Source organism: Balaenoptera musculus, chromosome 10 (assembly GCF_009873245.2).
Source record: "Balaenoptera musculus isolate JJ_BM4_2016_0621 chromosome 10, mBalMus1.pri.v3, whole genome shotgun sequence".
NCBI classification, from domain to species: domain Eukaryota; kingdom Metazoa; phylum Chordata; class Mammalia; order Artiodactyla; family Balaenopteridae; genus Balaenoptera; species Balaenoptera musculus.
The window spans coordinates 44,991,191-45,008,571 of NC_045794.1; the positions used below are offsets into that span (position 1 = coordinate 44,991,191).

A 17,381-nucleotide genomic window follows, 5' to 3' on the forward strand; every position below is an offset into this window, starting at 1 on the left:
GCGGCCTGCGGAATCTTTCGTTGCGGCACGTGGGCTCTCTAGTTGTGGCACACGGGCTTAGTTGCCCCATGGCATGTGGGATCTTAGTTCCTTGACCAAGGATTACTCCCGTGTCGCCTGCATTGGAAGGCGGATTCTTAACAACTGGACCACCAGGGAAGTCCCAAAACTGCCTTTTCACTCATTCATTTATTCATTCAAAAATAGTGAACACTTACTCTGTACTAAGGGGAATACTGACACCCTGGAGCACAGATTAACACGGGACTTAAACCCCATTCTTAAGATTTCACGGACTTCCCTGGTGGCGCAGTGGTTAAGAATACACTTGCCAATGCAGGGGACACGGGTTCGAGCCCTGGTCTGGGAAGATCCCACATGCCCGTGCGCCACAACTACTGAAGCCTGCGCGCCTAAAGCCCGTGCTCCACAACAAGAGAAGCCACCGCAAAGAGGAGCCCGCGCTCCGCAACGAAGAGTAGCCCCCACTCACCACAACCAGAGAAAGCCCACGCGTCCAGCAACGAAGACCCAACGCAGCCAAAAATAAACAAATAAAATAAATAAATTTATTAAAAAGAAAAAAAAAATTCACAACCTAATGGTAGGTAGCTACCTGTTTAAACGTTCCCTCAGCAGCACTGGAGAGAAGGTAAGGCCAGTTAGAAAGCCAGTGCAGCAGTCCAGGGGAAAAATAATGTGATAGGAATTTAATAACAATCAGATATGTGAAGTGAGGGAAACAAAGAAGTGAAGGACTTCCAGGTTTCTGGCCTGGGCAAAGGTCTGGTTGTGGGTTACAGTTCACCAGTCTGTGTAGGAAAACGAAATTAGCTTTAGACATGTTAAATTTGAGGTGACTGGGGGACATTCAGGTAGAAATGTCCAACAGGCTGTTGGATATACAGATCTGGAACTCAGGAGAGAAATATGGAGTAGAGATTTTGAGAGTTCTCCAATAGGTGATAGTGGATTCTGCCTTCGGGGAAAAGGCATTAGCTGAAATCTTGAGCAAACTCGGGTTCCCCCACCTGAGAAAACCAAATATTGAGTTAAACCTTCCATTGCCAGTCCTGAAAACACAAAACCAACACTTATTTAATATTTATTAGAACAACTGCCACTTACCCAGTGATTGCTATTTGTCAAGATGTATCCTAGGTAATTCTCTCGTTTAATTTTTACTACGGTCTGACGGCTAGACATTTTTGTTTTACAAATAAGAACATTAAGGCTCACAGAAGTTAAGTGATTTGCCCAAAGACACACAGAGGAGCCGGGTTCGAATAATACAATTATTGTTTAATTCTGAAATCTATACCTTTAACCATCTTGTTACACCATCTTTCTAAACGTCCTATTTAGTTAAAACGTGAACAGCATTCCTCTCCGCGGAAATATTGAATAAACTGTTCCGGATGCAACCAGAACAGAATTCACTAAAATGGCGGCTCCCTGCGGGGCGCTGGCTACCTTACGTCATCACACTGCGCTACTGCCTCTCGCGCACAAAGTGCCAGGGGAGCAGGCGGGCAGATGGAGGGGGTCTCAGCCAGTGCGGAGCGGGGCGGGGCGGGGGGCGTGCCCTGTTCATCCGTGGCGCAAGATGGCGCTGCCCTTTGGTCGTTCGTTGTGCCTGTGCAGCTGGGGAGCCAAACGATTGGGGGTTGCCGCCGTAGATGCCCGCAGAGGTAGGATTATATCCTTTTACTTCCAAAATAGTTTCCGTCTGTTATTCCTGGAGCCCGCTCGGAGAAACAACTCCAGCCCCTTCGACTCATTCCCCCTCCCCCACCGCGTTGGTCTTGAGATTCCAAACCTGGGACGCTCTCTGGTTTCTTTAAATTCCAGGGCTTCCCCAGTCCGAGTTTTTCGGCTCCTTGGGCTGCCCATACTAAAGCGCCCCGACTCTCTTACCCGCTTGACGTTCCGACTCTTCCGTGTTTCCTCGTGATCTCTTGACTGCCTGTTTCAGATCGGAACGTGTACGTCACAGGTTCTAGAGTTCTAGCGCACGTCATTATCCACTCTCTTTGCTCTGCCCGCAGGCGTCAGTTTCAAACTGGAAGAAAAGACCGCTCACAGCAGCCTGGCACTCTTCAAAGGTGACACAGGTGTCAAATACGGCATGGTGGGATTGGAGCCCACAAAATTGGCCCTGAATGTGGAGCGCTTCCGGGAGTGGGCAGTGGTGCTGGCAGACACAGCGATTACCAGTGGCAGGCACTACTGGGAGGTGACAGTGAAGCGCTCCCAGCAATTCCGGATAGGAGTGACAGACGTGGATATTTCCCGGGATAGCTGCATCGGTGTTGACGATCGTTCCTGGGTGTTCATCTATGCTCAGCGCAAGTGGCACACCATGTTGGCCAACGAGAAAGCCCCTATTGAGGGCATCGGGCAGCCAGAGAAGGTGGGGCTGCTGCTGGAGTATGAGGCCCAGAAGCTGAGTCTGGTGGATGTGAGCCGGGTTGCTGTGGTCCACACACTACAGACAGATTTCCGGGGTCCAGTGGTGCCTGCTTTTGCCCTTTGGGATGGAGAGCTGCTGACCCATTCGGGGCTTGAGGTGCCTGAAGGCCTCTAGTATGTCCGTCACTGGAGTCCCTAATCACGCTCTTGGCCAGCCTCCTGATCCAAGTGTCTGAAACCTTTTAACTGTGCCCCAAGCAACTGCTAGCTCCCACAATTCAGTGATGGGTCCTCTGTGCAATATCTGTCATCTTCCTCTCCCCTACCTTGTCAAAGCTAGGCATACAGCTACCCTCTCCCCTCCCCCAGACTATTGCCAATTTCCTAGGCTACCATGAATGTACTTTCTCTGACTTGCTTCCTTCAGTCTCTCTGCCTCCCTGTGCCCAGGACTTTCTCAGACTGTATTCAGTCCTAGGGTCTTACTTTTCAGCTTTGTTTGAATTTATTCATCAGAATTTATTCATCACTGTGCTACTTCTCCTTCCCTTTGCCCACATGTAACCTGTTTGTTTTGGGGGCTCTACCGAATCTCTCCAGAGTAAATCCTTTCTACCTCTGGCTGGAGGAGTGGTGCAGTGAATGACTTTGCCCTTTCTGTACAGCACATACAGAGTCTGGGCTCTGGCTCCCTCAGGTAGTGCTTTACTGACTGTCAGAATGAGAACAGAGCCCTCCTTGCCTAATACCTCAGTGTTATGGACTCTCAGCCCCAGACAGCTGCAGCTCTCCTCACCCTGAGTCCATCTGCCTTAATTTGCACACCTCTGACACCTGGTCAATCTGTTGCAATCATTGGACCAGTTACAACCATGACCAAAGAGGAAGAGACATGTGGGGCATATTGAGGGGATTAGTACTAGAAACTTTATTCTTGAGAAGTTCCATCTTCATTTCTGCTACAGTTGTAACTTCCAGAGGGAGGAGGGAGGGCTGAAGTCTTGCACAATCCATTTTGGGGCCTGTTCAGACCCAAGCACTTGTCCCCACTTGGAGCAGAATACAGTTAACCTAAAGCAGTATTTGGGATTGAAGATAACCTAGTGGGGTGAGTATGTATGTGAAATATGTATTCTTTGGGCTCTGTATGACCCTGTGGTTCCATCTTACTCTACCTTTATGATGGTGATGCAGCTGGATGGCCCTAGGGGAGAAAGAGAAGGACTGGGTCTAGCAAAAATAATAATTTGTGTAATTAAAGTTTATTTGAGCACAAAATACTTTCTCTGTCTATAAAATTGCTGTTAGCAGTAGCAACACTTCCTGGCCAAGGGGGGCAGATCTCTCCAGACTACTAAAGCCCGGTGCATAGCTCCTCTCTTTCTCTGTGGATATATACATGTGCGTGGTGGCTAGAGCCCCTTGCCAGAGTATCTCTCTCTCATAATGGCTTCTTCAGAGAGAGGAAGAGGGGACCTGCGTGAAGACCTGGGATGATTTGGAGTGGGCTAAGCCATTAGGCTGTCCCTTAAGCCCACAATCTTCATGGATAGCTCTACTGCAGGAGTCCACAAAGGCACTTCTCTATACTCTGTCTGCCAAGGGAATGGGGTATTTTGACTCTCACTGAAAGCACTGCCCCCACCCCCCCCCACCTCACTGAAGCAGTGCGGCCCTCTGTAGCATGTTTGGTGGTTACATGTTAAGTGTGTGGCCAGCTCGTGCTTTTTCTTGTGCAGGGACTATGCATGCCCCATGCTCACACCATGCTCTCTAAGTTCTCTTTGGACAGGGCCTCAGCTGCTGCTTCAGCCTGAGTCTCAGATGGTGTGTATGAGTCCTGGTAATCTTGGAGCAGTTTAACCACCTCCAGGTGGTTGAACTGCACAGCATCATCCAGGGGGATGTTGCCCCACCTGAGAGGAGGAACAAAGACCATGATCAGGCAAAGAAGACATCAAGAGTGCCCTGGTTATGTACATAACTGTGGTGGCTGGAGGGCCGTGGTGGAGAAGCTGCTGCCCACCTCCCTTCCCCCCACTTCTTTCAGCTCAATCCTACTCACCTGTCCTTGACAAAAGGATTCACTTTGCAAGCCTCAATCAGGAATTTAACAACTTCAGTGTGTCCTAGGAATATGGGCAGAAGGAAAATGAGAGGGTATATAGATCCTGACCCTTTTGGTGTTAACATTAGTACAGACCCTTGGCAGCTGGAGTCTGAACTAAAAGGGGACGGGGGAAAGGCCTCTTCCCATTTTCGCTCCCTGCAGCACCCAATAAGAGCCTGCAAACTGAAGCGCATCTGGACAAAACTAGTTGCTGCCCTTGTAACCTTGAGGGCACATACAATGGGGGGTACTCTTGGTAGAAAAGAAAGGTCTTAGGATCTGCTTCCTCTCTTAACCTTCAGATACCTTCAGCTGCAGCAACATGCAGGGCTGTGCGGGAGTCATAGTCTTTCTGTTCCATGTCCATGGCTGACAAGGCAAACCTAAGAGGAGTGGAAAGTAGCTGCAGTTACCCAGATCAGCCTAGAATCACTGCTATCCTTTCTGAAGTGGGGTCAGACTGGATGAGTTCCAGAAAAAGCAAAACAGAGCTTATGCCAAGATCTGTAGACCGTGTCCAGTCTGTGTTCTCTATCCAGATGAGACTGTTAGTCCCACGTCAGAGTGATGGGAGTGTGATGGTCCCAGAAACATCACTGCCTACCTGTAGTAGGTGCCCAGTACATATTTGTTGATGTTGGTAATCCATTTGAGGCAGGGTCCTTACCAGCCTCCTAGGACTCTGCTTTTAACACCCAGGTTAATCGTAACAGTGGCTACCATTAATTAAGTTCTCATCACATGGCAGTCACTGTACTTTTTAAAAAAAACTCATTTAAATGTAGTCTCTGACCATTCAGTCTGACTCTAAGGTTGAAGCACTTAACTATATTGCTGTGTTAACGGCTAATGAGATCTCTGACCAGGAGTATTTTATTGTGTTTATTTGGTCAGAGTAGAAGTACCTTCGAAGAGCTGAGACATCTCCACTATAGGCAGCAAATAACAGGTTCACCACAGTCTTGTTCTGGAAAACAAATCATACCCACCTGAAATTAACTGTGACTTTGAACCCACCCATGCCCAGCTCTACCCTGTCACCCTCCCCCATGGATGCTTAGCCAAGGGTTTTACTGAAGTGTTACGGAATGTTCTCTTCTGAAATAGTCTTACAAGGCACCTGGGGTTTTCCTTACCCGAACTTCTCCCCCTTCACGCCGTGGGTCTAATTTCCGAGCGCAGTGCCTCAGATTGTCATAGTTGTGGAAATTGAAGAGAGATACCAACTTCTAGAATTGTAAGGCAAAAAGATTGTTTACTTCCTCCCTGCACTTAGTAGGAGCTCAAAATTGCTTTATTTTCTCATTCAAAAATATTAAGTACTATATGCAAAGTAACTTACTTGGCAGAAGCTGACACCCCTATAGCTGTTGCCCAGCTTGTCCAGGGGAGGTGATAGACACATCATTCCCATGATATTGGGCACCACCAGGAGGATGGCTCCTGACACAGCTGACTTGGCTGGCAGGCCCACCTTGGGGACAAAGTTGGAACTGCAGATGAGCAAGAGGTGCCCCAAGTCTGTGTTAACAAGTTCGTCTATCCCAAATGACTTCATGGGCAAGGCCACACCCATCTCAACCTTTCGGCTTGTTAATTAGCTTTTCTTACTCCTGTCCTCCCCTGCCCCCTCTTCAATTTATGGCTTCAGTAAGGAAATATTTACTGAGTATCTACTCTGTGCCTGATGATGTGCTAGGACTAGGACAAGGTCTCTCAGTTAACTTACATTCTGGTGGTAGGAGATAGACAATTAAATAGGTAAACAAACAAATAGACAAAAATAATCACAACTTATGATAACACGTTAGAAAAAAAGGAGGGTGCTGTGATAGAGAATGATGTGGGAGGGAGAGCCCAGTGGAGAGAGGGTAGTCAGAAAAGCCTCTCTTTGGAAGTGACATCCTGTATGAGACCTGGAAGAGAATCACCAGCCTGTGAGGGGCGGCAGAGGAGTGGTTCTGAAGTTGCACTGTCATGTGTTTATGTGTTTGAGGGGCTTACTGTGTCTGACAAACTCCCCTAAGGATTCTTGGCCTAATTGCCCGGCGGGAAGTTAGTGAGTGAGAGGCAGGAACAAGTGTCCACCTCTCCACCTTCAGAGACTCGGTGTCCCCTTTTCTTGGCTCTGGGCTCATGGCAAATGGATGGCAGGGCCAGAAGCACTCACATGGAAAGCAAACTGGCCCGAGAAGTCATACATGCCGCAGGAGTGCATGAGGCTGAGGGTGTTGCGCACTGCTTCAGCGCTCAGCACGCTCTCGCCTGTGATGGGGCAGATCCCGCCATTGGCCAGGGTGGCTGCCATGACACTGCCTGATTCACAGGTCACCTCCACGGAGCACAGCTGCGGAGACGAGGCAGAGGTGAGGGTCCGGTGTGGACCTGAATGCTGTGCTCTGAGGTGTAGAGCAATGTTCTTGACATCCTGATCCTTCAGTAAGTTCCCCTGGTGTTTCTGAAGGATGCCAGAACCACTGGAGGAGAGCATCCCTCTTGTGGGTCAGAGCAAGGAAGGCAGTGTGTCCCGTTCCCTTGGCGCTGGGCTGAATGGCGGCATCTGCTTACCTGGAAGTAGAGATCCAGGGCAGCCATCATGTCCACCCCTTTAGGAAAGCACTGCAAGGAAGAAGAGGGGAGAGCGTTTCTCTCAGGCCATCAGCGGTCCCTGTCACACTGCCAGGACCTCAGCCGAAGTCCCCAGCCCCCATTGCCCTTCCACCAGCCGCAGAATTCCCAGGGACTTTCTACCGGCCTCTCCCAGTTACCTTCTTTTCCTTTAGATAATAGCCGATGGCATAATTCCGATCCCCTGTTTCCTTCTCTGACTGGAATCTGAAGCAAACACCCAATTTAGTACTTGACATTTGAGGGATGGGTGTGAGGAGAAGGGGGAAAAAATACCTTCCCTGAGAGAGACAGAACTAGATCACACATGTCAAACTAAATCAGCCCCTTTATTAATTCTCACAGTAATACTGGAGAAAACTTCTGAACCTGAGAAAGCACTGGGTCCAGCTTTATCATAAAGTGTGAAAAACAAAACCAAACCCAAAATGGTCTAGTCATCTAGTCTAGGAAAATGAGGTTTTTGGCTTTGAGAGGCTTGGCAAGAAAGGGCCCAGGTGCAAACTCTCACACTGTCTTTCTCATTAAGTACCAAATAGAAATGGAACAAATCCTTTTACAAAGCAAACAAATGTCGATGAAGGCGCTCAGAGGAAGCTGAAAGGCCAAGGTTCCCCTGGGATTTCTTCTTCCTAAGATTCTCTCTATCCTCCTCCTCCATTCCCCGCCCCCCACATACGTTTACACAAACACACACACATACACTCAAACACACCCCCACACACACATTCAGCCAATCCTGTGAACAGGGCCTTACGTGGCATTGCTGAAACCCATGTATTCATTCCCAGCCATTTTATTCAGATACTGCAAGACCTGGAAGAGAAAAAGGGGCATGGGAGGCACCCCATGCGTAAGGACCCCTACTAAACACACAGGCCGACTAACCCTTCTGCACTCCTCAGTCCTTATCCCAGCAGGGACTTCAGGAGGCTTTCTTCCCTCACGCCAGCAGATTCCTACACCTCTGGAAATAAGGCTTCTAGTATGGGCTGGGGCACCATCAAAGTGGGGTTAGAGCCAGGCACTGGGGCAGCTGGAATGGACAACATGCCATGGAGAAAAGCAGCCAGGGGCTGAGCAGTGAGGGAACTTACAAAATCAAACTTCTCTGCTTTGTTACAGTCCATCTGCAAGGAGACACAAAGAGATATCAGTATTCTAAGCCTAGGAGGATGACAGGGAGGGTCAGAAGGATGTAGTGGAGATAAAGTGTTAGATTGGTTTTGCTACTGGGTGTGTGTTGCATTTTACAATTTTTTTTTTTTTAACAACTGAGACTTTTTTATATCCATGCATACCTAGTGATCTTAAAAACCAAATCATTTAGATTTTATTATCAGGTAATGAGTACAGATAAGCTCACCCCAGCTATGAGTCTCACCCATCCCTGAGTCTCACTCTCATTTCCATTCTCAGTGCCAACCCTCATCCCTGACTCCCACTTTCATTTTCCTGATTCCAATCCTGTTCCCAAGCCCCACCCCTATTCCTGGTCCCCATCCTCATTCCTTACACCCCAAGCTGGAGGCTTACTCCATCCTACCCCTGACTCCCATGGCCATTTCCAAGACTGGAGTGAGTGATGGGAATGGGAGGACGGTGTGTGTTGCATACATTATAATATTCAATTATATCAATTATATTGATAACTGAAATAAAGCTAAAGATTTTAGCTGAGAGTCAAGTCAGTAGGGCCTGTTTAGATGGGAATGGGATGAGGCAGGTCCCAGATACAGGGCTGTAGATAGAGCTATCCCAGAGCAAGGGGAGAGCCTGAGCCTGGTCCATCCCGCCCCCCCCCCCCCCAATTGCTTCCTGTATTTGTCAGCTATAGTGTCAACACCACAGGGACTCTGACACTTGAGTCCCTGGGGGGAGGGTTCCTAACACCACCTTCCCCAGGAAGGGCTGTGATTGGCTCTGGATTGTTGCTGCCCACACTGCTCTCAGGTTCTTGCTCAAGCCCTGGGAGACCTACAGCTGACAGGCTGGCCGGACACCCTTGCTCAAGGCCAACTCACAGCTCCAGGTGACGTGAATGGCTGCCCTGTTCTGGCCATTCACCCTTCTTTCCATGTGTCCCTCACCCAGAAGTGGCCAATCAGTACCTAACAGAGCTGTCCTCCCCCTGTGTGTGGCATTTGGTCCTTGGTCCTAGGCTGGGGTCAGGACCTGCTCACTTCCCTCAGAGCCAGGAAGCTCTGGGCTCCAGACTCATGGGTAGGAGCCGGGATACAGTTCCTTTTACTAGCATCCTCAGCATAATTTGTGAGTCCCTGCTGTGTCTTCACTGCCCCCTGGGCACCCTCAAAGGAATCAAGTCCCCACCAATCTCCCTGGAGAGACAGGCAGATACGAGGGATATAGGAACAAGGGGGTTTAGAGAACAGTACCTTCCAGAAGGCTAGGGTGGCACTGACCTTGATCAGGGAGCTCACAACAATGGCACCAGCATTGACCATGGGGTTATGGGGGATTCCTGGGGAAATACAAACCACCCAGAGTCTTAGCAGCCACTGAGCAAAACCTTTACCGCCTGCCCACTCTGTAGGATAAATGGGAAAGATCTCTTTGCTGGGGAGGATGGAGTGACAGAGCTGATCAGGAAGGGCAGAGAAACACACACCCTTGGGAGGAAGGTAGGGTAAGAAGGGGGCATCTATGAGTCTGGTCTGAGCCCAGGGAGTGCTCACCTTCCTCATTGAGGGAGAGCTTGTTGTAGCGCAGGCCACTGGGCTCCTTGCCCACGAACTTGTGCACGTAGTCAGTGCCTAGGGTGCTTATGGAGATGGCATAGGTGAGGGGCTTCACACAGGACTGCAGGCAGAAGGGGATCTTTGTGTGGCCCACGGAGTGCCTGGAGGCAAGCAGGTACCATGAAAGGGGTCGGACTATGCTCTGCCCGTGTGCCCTGCCTCCCCTTCCTCACCCAGCATCTCACCGCTGACCATCCACAGTGCACAGGGAGACGCCCCACAGTTCTGGGTTTGACTTGGCCAGCTGAGGGATGTAGGCTGCCACCTGGGTATGAGTGGGTAGAGAAAACAGAGACAGGATGAAGACATGGATGTGGAGAGGGGGAACAGAGCTGAGGTTCAGGTCAGGAGAATCTTTTAGATAAAAGCTAAAATTCTGTCTTCTGCAAGACAACAGGGTTCCCTCCTGCCTGTTGTTCCTAGAGACACCAAAGCCTTAAGTCCTAGAAGGCCTTATATTTCTGCAGCCCCACTCCTATAGAGACGGCAGTAAAGCCCATGGAAGGTACAAAGAGAATTCTGGGGTCAGCTTCCCTTTTCTGTTCTTAGGCTTAATTACCCTGTAGGTCTCTTTCAAAGTTCTATTGAATCCTTATGTCAGCTGTCTCCATAAAAACTTCAGATTCCCTCACCTGCTCTAGAAATCACAGGTAAAATACATAAAGCCCTTGTCCCTATTTTTAGAGGTTCTGCTTCTCATCACTCATCCACTGGATTCCCAGCCCCAGGAAATCTCTGAGAAGCAAGGTATATCTGGTCCAGAGCCCTTGCCCATCCCTCAGCCCCCTGGCCCTCACTTTGCCTCCAGTGAGCTCCTTGGCATCCTCAAAGATGCGGTCCACGTGGCTCGTGAACTCCTCAAAATCAGGAATGACGAACTTCTTTCGGAATGCCTGGGTCAGGAGCACAATGTTCCTGCTCACACACCTGCATCCCAGACACGATTGGGTTAGGTAGGGGGCTGGAGAGATGCAGCTGTGACTCACTCTGGAGCCATGGAAGTTGGGAACAAAGAAAGTGTGAATGGTCATCGGGTTTGGGACCAACAGCTGTGTAACCTTTGGCATATCACTTGATCTTTCTGGGTCTTAAGTTTCTATGCCTCTAAAATGAGGGGTTGTAATGATATGGAAAGATATTCCAAGACACAGTGTCTTGGGATAGGAGAAAAAATAAATACCTGAATAATATGTATGGTAGGTCATCTTTACATTTTAAATCTTAAATTATACAAGTATGTTTACATATATTCCTATATATATATATATGTAAATGCTTAGGACATTAGCTAAAAGATATCTACTAATCTGTTAACAACGTTTACTTCTGGGAAGAGGGACAGGGATAGGGGAGAGAGGGAAAGGAGAACATGTATTTCTCTGTTGCTTGAACTTTTATAATAAGTATAGTCATATATATGTGTTACTTGTGTAATAAGTAATAAAGTTGAGGGGTTGAATTATCCAATCCCCAGGATCCCTTCTTGCTGTTAAAGTCTGTGTCCAAAGAACTGCTTTGAGAGCAGTGCCCTTGTTTCTGGGCCCCTCACTTTCGGAAGAGATCTCGGTCCAAGAGGCCACCACTGCTCGTCTCTCGAACCATGTGGCGCATCTGGCTCATGCAGTCCCGGAGCCGGGGATCTGACGTCTGCAGTCCAGTGGCCTTCAGTGCCTTCAGGGGAAAGAAGCCTGGTAAGGTCAGCTACAAGGACAATAATCCAATCCTAATCATTTTTCCCAATGGATAAAAATTAACTGAACCCCAACTACTACAACAGGTGGAAGATATGGGTTTGCAGACCAAGAAAGGATGGAATATAACAGTTTTGAAGGCTAATGGGGGTTTCCTGCCCTTTTTCATCAAGGCAGCTGGTTTCTGAACCCCTTGGGTCAAAGTCCCGAACCAAAAAGATAGGCTGAGTCAGAGGGTTGAATCATCCCACCTGGGGCAGTGATGGGATTGCCTCATCAGCCTAGGCATCTGCTATCATCAGCTATTCTTCATCCTCATGAAGCAACCCATTAGCTGCCCTGTACTTGTCCTACCTTCCTTTCCCCAGTTTCCAGAGATCCTAAGGGATCAGTGTTCTGAGCAGGTAGAGAGGAACTTACAGTAGTGAACTTGTGGATAGGGATTCGTTCCTGTCCCTCAGCAATAGTGTAGAAGAGCAGATCACCCAGACGGGACAGCATGCCACTCTCTGACAAATCACTGTTTGAGGGCAGAGACAGGGGAGGAGGACAGGAACCTGAGAACTCCTCCCTGCTTCTCCTCCTAGAACAAGGGCTTATCAGCAGGTAGGTGTCCTCAGTCTACACCTTCTCCCTGAACCATCTGATCTATCCCTATAATTCCAACCTTCACATCTGTCCTGAGAAGTCTTAAATCCTATTCTCTAACTTTCTTTTGTTCCTAAACTTCAGACATTTACTTCTAGTTGCCTTCTAAATACTTCCATTTCTAGATGTCCCATAGGCACTGCAGACTCAACATGTCCAAGCCTGAGATCATCTTGCCTCCCTCCCTCTGCTCCTCCTCTTGTGATTCCCATTTGGATTAATAGCGTTACCACTTACCCAGGGCGGGGACCAAGCCGGAAATGTGGAATCATTTGGATAATTCCCATACCTTACGTTCATAACCAACATTGGATGAATCTACTTCCATAATGTCTCTCAAATCCACCCTCTTTTCTTCTCTTCCCCTGTGCAAGCATGGTGTTGTAGAAAGAACCAGAGTTTGCCTTTAATAGCTGTGATCTTAATATGGATAGTAAGTCAGGTTATTTAATAAAGCTGAACCTGTTTCCTCATCCCTAAAATGAGGGTTTAACATCTGCTTCACATGGGTGATGTGAGGTTTAATTTAAATGCCATTCCATGAAAAACCATCTTTCACAAAGTAGATGCTCAGTAGCTCCTTGTTGTCTGTTACCTATCTGCTACTACACTCTCTTGACTTGCAACCCATCTTCCACAATGTGCCAGTTATCTTTCTAAAACTCAAATATCATTTCTCTACTCAAAAACCTTTGATAGCTCCCCAGTGCCTACAAAATAAGTTCTTATTTCTTGGTATGGCATTCAAGGCTCTTTAAAACCTGCCAACATTCCTTTTCTATTCTCCACCATGCCCCCATACTCCAGTTATGCCAGGTAATAAATAGGTGGCTCCCCAAATGGCCTAGGCACTGTCAGGCTTCCTGGCCCTTGTTGTTTACACTGAAACTTCTGCATGGAAAGACCTTTTCCTCCTTCACCTGCACAGTCCTGCTCATCCTTCAAGGTCCAGATCAAATGTTACTAACTCTGTAAAGCCTTCCCCAAACTTCTTGATTTTGCTTATGCTGCTGGTATGACACAACATACCATCTTATTGACAGAAGACAATCTCCCTTGCTTCACTGTTATGTCTTCATGTTTTATACATCTTTGTCTTCCCAGAATTGAGCAAAGTCCCTAGCACACTGTGGATCTTCAATAAAGAATCACCAAGTTACATTTCTAGGAATATCCCTGTTCCCTAAAGTATCTCTCTCACTGGCTTATAGCACCTAAAAATACAGGTACTAAAGATTTTTGATCTTCAAGATTTCTTCTATTAATATGTTAACAGATTTAGAGGAATTATTTTATCAGCTCATTCCAAATATGACAACTATTTGAGATTAGACCCTTCAAAACCCTTAGACCCAACAATTTGACTTCCAGGTATTTACCATATAAGTGTATTCACATACCTACAAGGTAACATATTCACAGTCATTCATTGCATTGTTAGTAATAGTAACACTGGAAACAACCTAAATGTGCATCAACAGGGAACTGGTTAGGTAAATTAGGGTATATTCATATGATGGAATATTATGCAATGTAGAAAAAAGAAATGAGGGCGTGCTTTAAGTACTGATATGGAATGATCTTTAAGATATAATATTAACTAAAAGAAGCAAGCTGTAGAACAGCGTTTATAGTATGGTACTATTTATGCTTAAAAGGGAACATATATATGTATGCTTTTTCAGGCACAAAATATTTCTGGAAGGATATATAAGAAGCTGGTAAGACTGATTTAGGTCCCTCTAGGGAGATGAAGCAGGTGCTGGGCAAAAGAAGCAAGAGGGATACTTCCCACTTATATATCTTTTTATATATTTTGAATTTTGAATCATACAAATATGTACATTTTACCTAATGGATATGATATATTGATATATGATTATGAATATATTATCTATTGAAACAATGCATTAAAAAATAAAAAGCCCCTCAAGGAACTTGGCATAGACTAGGCATGTGTGTGTTTTGGGCCAGGAGGAATACCAGGAGAGGGGCAGTTCTTCTGTTTCTGAAGAAATCCAGTTGTTATAATGAGGCTGGTGCCTATAGGGAGGAAAGGATCCATGTGGTGGCAGAGGAAGGTAGGAAAAAGCTATCTGAGGAATAACTCAAGAAGGAAAGTACGTAGGAATATTTTGAGGCCAGGTCTCCTTGCCTGGAAAATGAAGGAAGACAGGAAACAATGCCACACGGCTGAATGTATCACAAGCATTTAAAAAAAAATTGCATACCCTTTGACCAAGATATGGATTGATCTGCAATATAATGTTGGGGGTGGGATAAGGTGCAGAATAATATGTATAGTATGATACCACTTGTAAAAAGCGGAAATAATATCAACATATATTTGCTGATATATGCATAAAATATCTCTAGAAGGTTATACAAAATATCAATGACAGATGTCTCTGGGGAGCAAAATTTCCTAGGAATTTAAGAAATAATTGAACAAGTGCATAAGAATATGTAGTAACCAAATTGAAGATTGGTTAAATAAACTGTGATACCTCATACAATGGAATCTTAAAATGGCAAAATGGCAGCCATTAAAATGACATCATGCATGCCCACATTAAATCATATTAACAGCTGTTCATAAATGGGAAATATAGGCTACCAAAGAATAGGAATACTATGATCCTATTTTTGTTCAATTTTATATATACATATAGAGTATATATATGGGTTTAAATCATGGATATATATTAAATATGGATATATGGTTCCCTCTAATATTGGGATCTTGATTTTCTTCTTGATACTCTATTTATCTGGTTTTTCTTTAATAATTAGAAATAAAGTTAAATATTAAAGAAACAAAACAGTAACCTAAATAACAGGGCATTTTCTCTTTGCTGCCCTCCTTATCCACCAAGAACACTTCCCCTCATGGTGTCACACTCCCAGAACCCATCTCCCTCCATGCCCTCAACTCCTTCTGCCCAAAGGAGCATTGGTCCAAGGCCTTTACCAAGAAGTCCCTGGGAGCACAGGCAGCAATAGGCAGGAGGATTAAGGTTCCTAAAAACACTTCCAATTGTAAATCAACTATACTCCCATTAAAACAACAACAGCAACAACAAAGCAAACCACTTCCATCACCTGACACCACAGGGTAAGGAAGGGTGTGTGTGGAGGAACCAGGGATGCTTCTTGCTCCCCATCCCACAGAAGGTGTGAGGGTGAGGGAGGTTAAGCCTTTTCTCTAACCCACCACCATTTCTCCCAAGGTGATTATTTGGGAAAAGTCAGGATGGAGAGTAGACCAGGAGAGAGAGGGTTTATTCTTTAAAGTTTAAACATTTTGTGTCTCCTTGAGAGGAGGCTGATGGAAAAGTACAGCATAATAACAATTCTCATTAATAATAAATAGATAATACCTTATTGGATGTTACCTGTCCAGGACAGGGACTCCAATGGTGGTGAGGTAGAGGACAGAGTAGTCTGTCTGGCTACTTTAATTATGGTGTGCATGTCTTTCTGAATGTCATCAGTAGATATCAATGACAAGGGAAATGGTCCATTTCCTGTTCCTGCTATAAAAAAGCAGGGGCTACTTGGATAGTGTCTATGTTGGCTTCTGGGAAGGACAAAATTTCCTGCTCAGCTTCTCTGCATCTCGAAGAAGCTCAGCCACCAAGTGTTCCAGGGTGGTGGGGGAGAGAGATGCAGCCTCTCCGGCAGAGTTAGAACCCAAGGGAAGAGAACCCCTTAAATCAGGGAGCCGCCTGAGCAGCACATAAAACGGCTCTGACTGGCTCTGGTTTGGGAGATCTGCGTCTTATGATTCTTCCCCCCATTATAAAGATTTTCCTCCTTCAAAAACCAATCGGAGAACCACCCTTATTCTACAGATTAGAGAGCCCTGATAACGCACACACCCAACACATACGCAAGTATCTGCGCACCAGTAACACACGAGCATCACACACGCCGAAACACAGATAGACCACACACAGACCCAAGAACACTGGTACTCGAGGCAGTCTGTTCCATACCCACGCATCCCCTAATATACACACGAGGACAGGGGAGAGAAGGAGGGTTAGGATGGGCGGTGCGCACACGGCCCTGCACTCAGACACGCGCACCAAGCAACACTCCGCACCCACCTGCGTTCCCAATTAAGTACGCACCTTGGACAGGCACCATCCCGAGGACCGACCTGCCCAAACGCCCTGCCGGGCGGACGGCACGTTACCGCCCGAGCGCGGCGGGCCCAAAGCCCCAAATCTAAAGGAAAAGGCATCGCAGGCCAGTAAGCGAGAAGGGAGATGCGATGCTCTCCTTGGGGAAGGGGACTCGGAAGCTAGTGGGAACGACAGTGAGAGTGCCTGTCCTCTGCCCCTGTCCCGCGAGCCTTACTGATCCTGGTGCTGCGGCTGGTGGCTGTGTGGCGTCTCCCTGCCCTGCGCCGCGGCCTCACTGAGGTGGTGCCGGACGCCCCCGCCAAGGAGGGGGCTCCGGCTCAGGTGACCCCAGCCTCCCCGCCGGCAGTAGCTGCCGGCCCGGCTCAGCGCATTCTGCAGAGCCTTGATGGAGCACATGCCCCCAGCGCGCCGCCCGCTCGGCCAGAGCTCCCAGGGCTTCTGAGCGGTGGTTGGAGGGAGGGGCGGAGGAAACACGGACCAGGTGGGGCGAGCTAAGCAACGGAGTGCGGGACCTGCGGGGTGGAGAAGCGAGGCCCGGTGGGTGGGGTTGGAGCAGGAGGAGGCGCCGGTCCCTACAAGGCTCGGTACACTGCCAGGTGCACCCAATCCCCGCCTAGACAAGGCATCGGTGTGTAGTGCACGCGATAAGGAACACAGAGCGCAGGGTGCCTAGTGGCTGGTGAGAAGTGGGCGGTTCCTGAGAGTTGGGATGGACAATGCCCAGGTCCAATCATTGAGAAAGTAAAAAACTTGGGGGCGGAGACAAGACGAGGCTACCCAATGAAAGCAAGGCGGTGGGCCGCCCACAAAATCTGGCGGATTCCTCCGCGTTCCGGCCCGCTGCGGCCCGCCGTGCGTGCAAGCGCTGAGGGCGGGAAAGCTGAGGTGGGGCAGCTGTGAAGGCGGAGGACGCGGTGGCGTCAGAACGATGGAAATCTCGGAAAGAGGGGAAAGCGGTACCTCTCTACACTCGGATAAGAGT

The 17,381-nt window shown here is 47.7% G+C and overlaps 2 protein-coding genes across 7 annotated transcripts; one reads left to right on the top strand and one right to left on the bottom strand.

Annotated features, from left to right (window-relative positions):
* Positions 1 to 1,330: 1,330 nt before the first annotated feature.
* On the top strand, positions 1,331 to 3,690 carry SPRYD4 (SPRY domain containing 4). Its single transcript, XM_036865076.1, has 2 exons — positions 1,331 to 1,691; positions 2,049 to 3,690. The coding sequence occupies exons 1-2, from the start codon at positions 1,445 to 1,447 to the stop codon at positions 2,585 to 2,587; spliced, it is 786 nt and encodes a 261-aa protein (XP_036720971.1). The 5' UTR covers positions 1,331 to 1,444; the 3' UTR covers positions 2,588 to 3,690.
* On the bottom strand, positions 3,317 to 17,378 carry GLS2 (glutaminase 2). Of its 6 annotated transcripts, XM_036865069.1 has the most exons (19): positions 16,614 to 16,684; positions 16,385 to 16,481; positions 12,021 to 12,120; positions 11,459 to 11,580; positions 10,707 to 10,836; positions 10,095 to 10,174; positions 9,847 to 10,010; positions 9,574 to 9,632; positions 8,116 to 8,280; positions 7,908 to 7,966; positions 7,291 to 7,357; positions 7,091 to 7,141; positions 6,693 to 6,869; positions 5,865 to 5,996; positions 5,659 to 5,751; positions 5,428 to 5,489; positions 4,829 to 4,905; positions 4,478 to 4,541; positions 3,317 to 4,328 (listed from the first exon to the last, which is right to left on the bottom strand). In XM_036865069.1, the coding sequence occupies exons 3-19, from the start codon at positions 12,099 to 12,101 to the stop codon at positions 4,172 to 4,174; spliced, it is 1,740 nt and encodes a 579-aa protein (XP_036720964.1). In that variant the 5' UTR covers positions 12,102 to 12,120; positions 16,385 to 16,481; positions 16,614 to 16,684; the 3' UTR covers positions 3,317 to 4,171. The 6 variants fall into 6 exon arrangements, 5 of the variants coding, with proteins under 5 accessions (XP_036720964.1, XP_036720962.1, XP_036720960.1 ...); XM_036865067.1 differs by lacking the exon at positions 16,385 to 16,481 and having other exon boundaries at positions 8,248 to 8,280; positions 16,614 to 17,378; XM_036865065.1 differs by lacking the exon at positions 16,385 to 16,481 and having other exon boundaries at positions 16,614 to 16,894.
* Between the last annotated feature and the right edge of the window lie 3 nt (positions 17,379 to 17,381).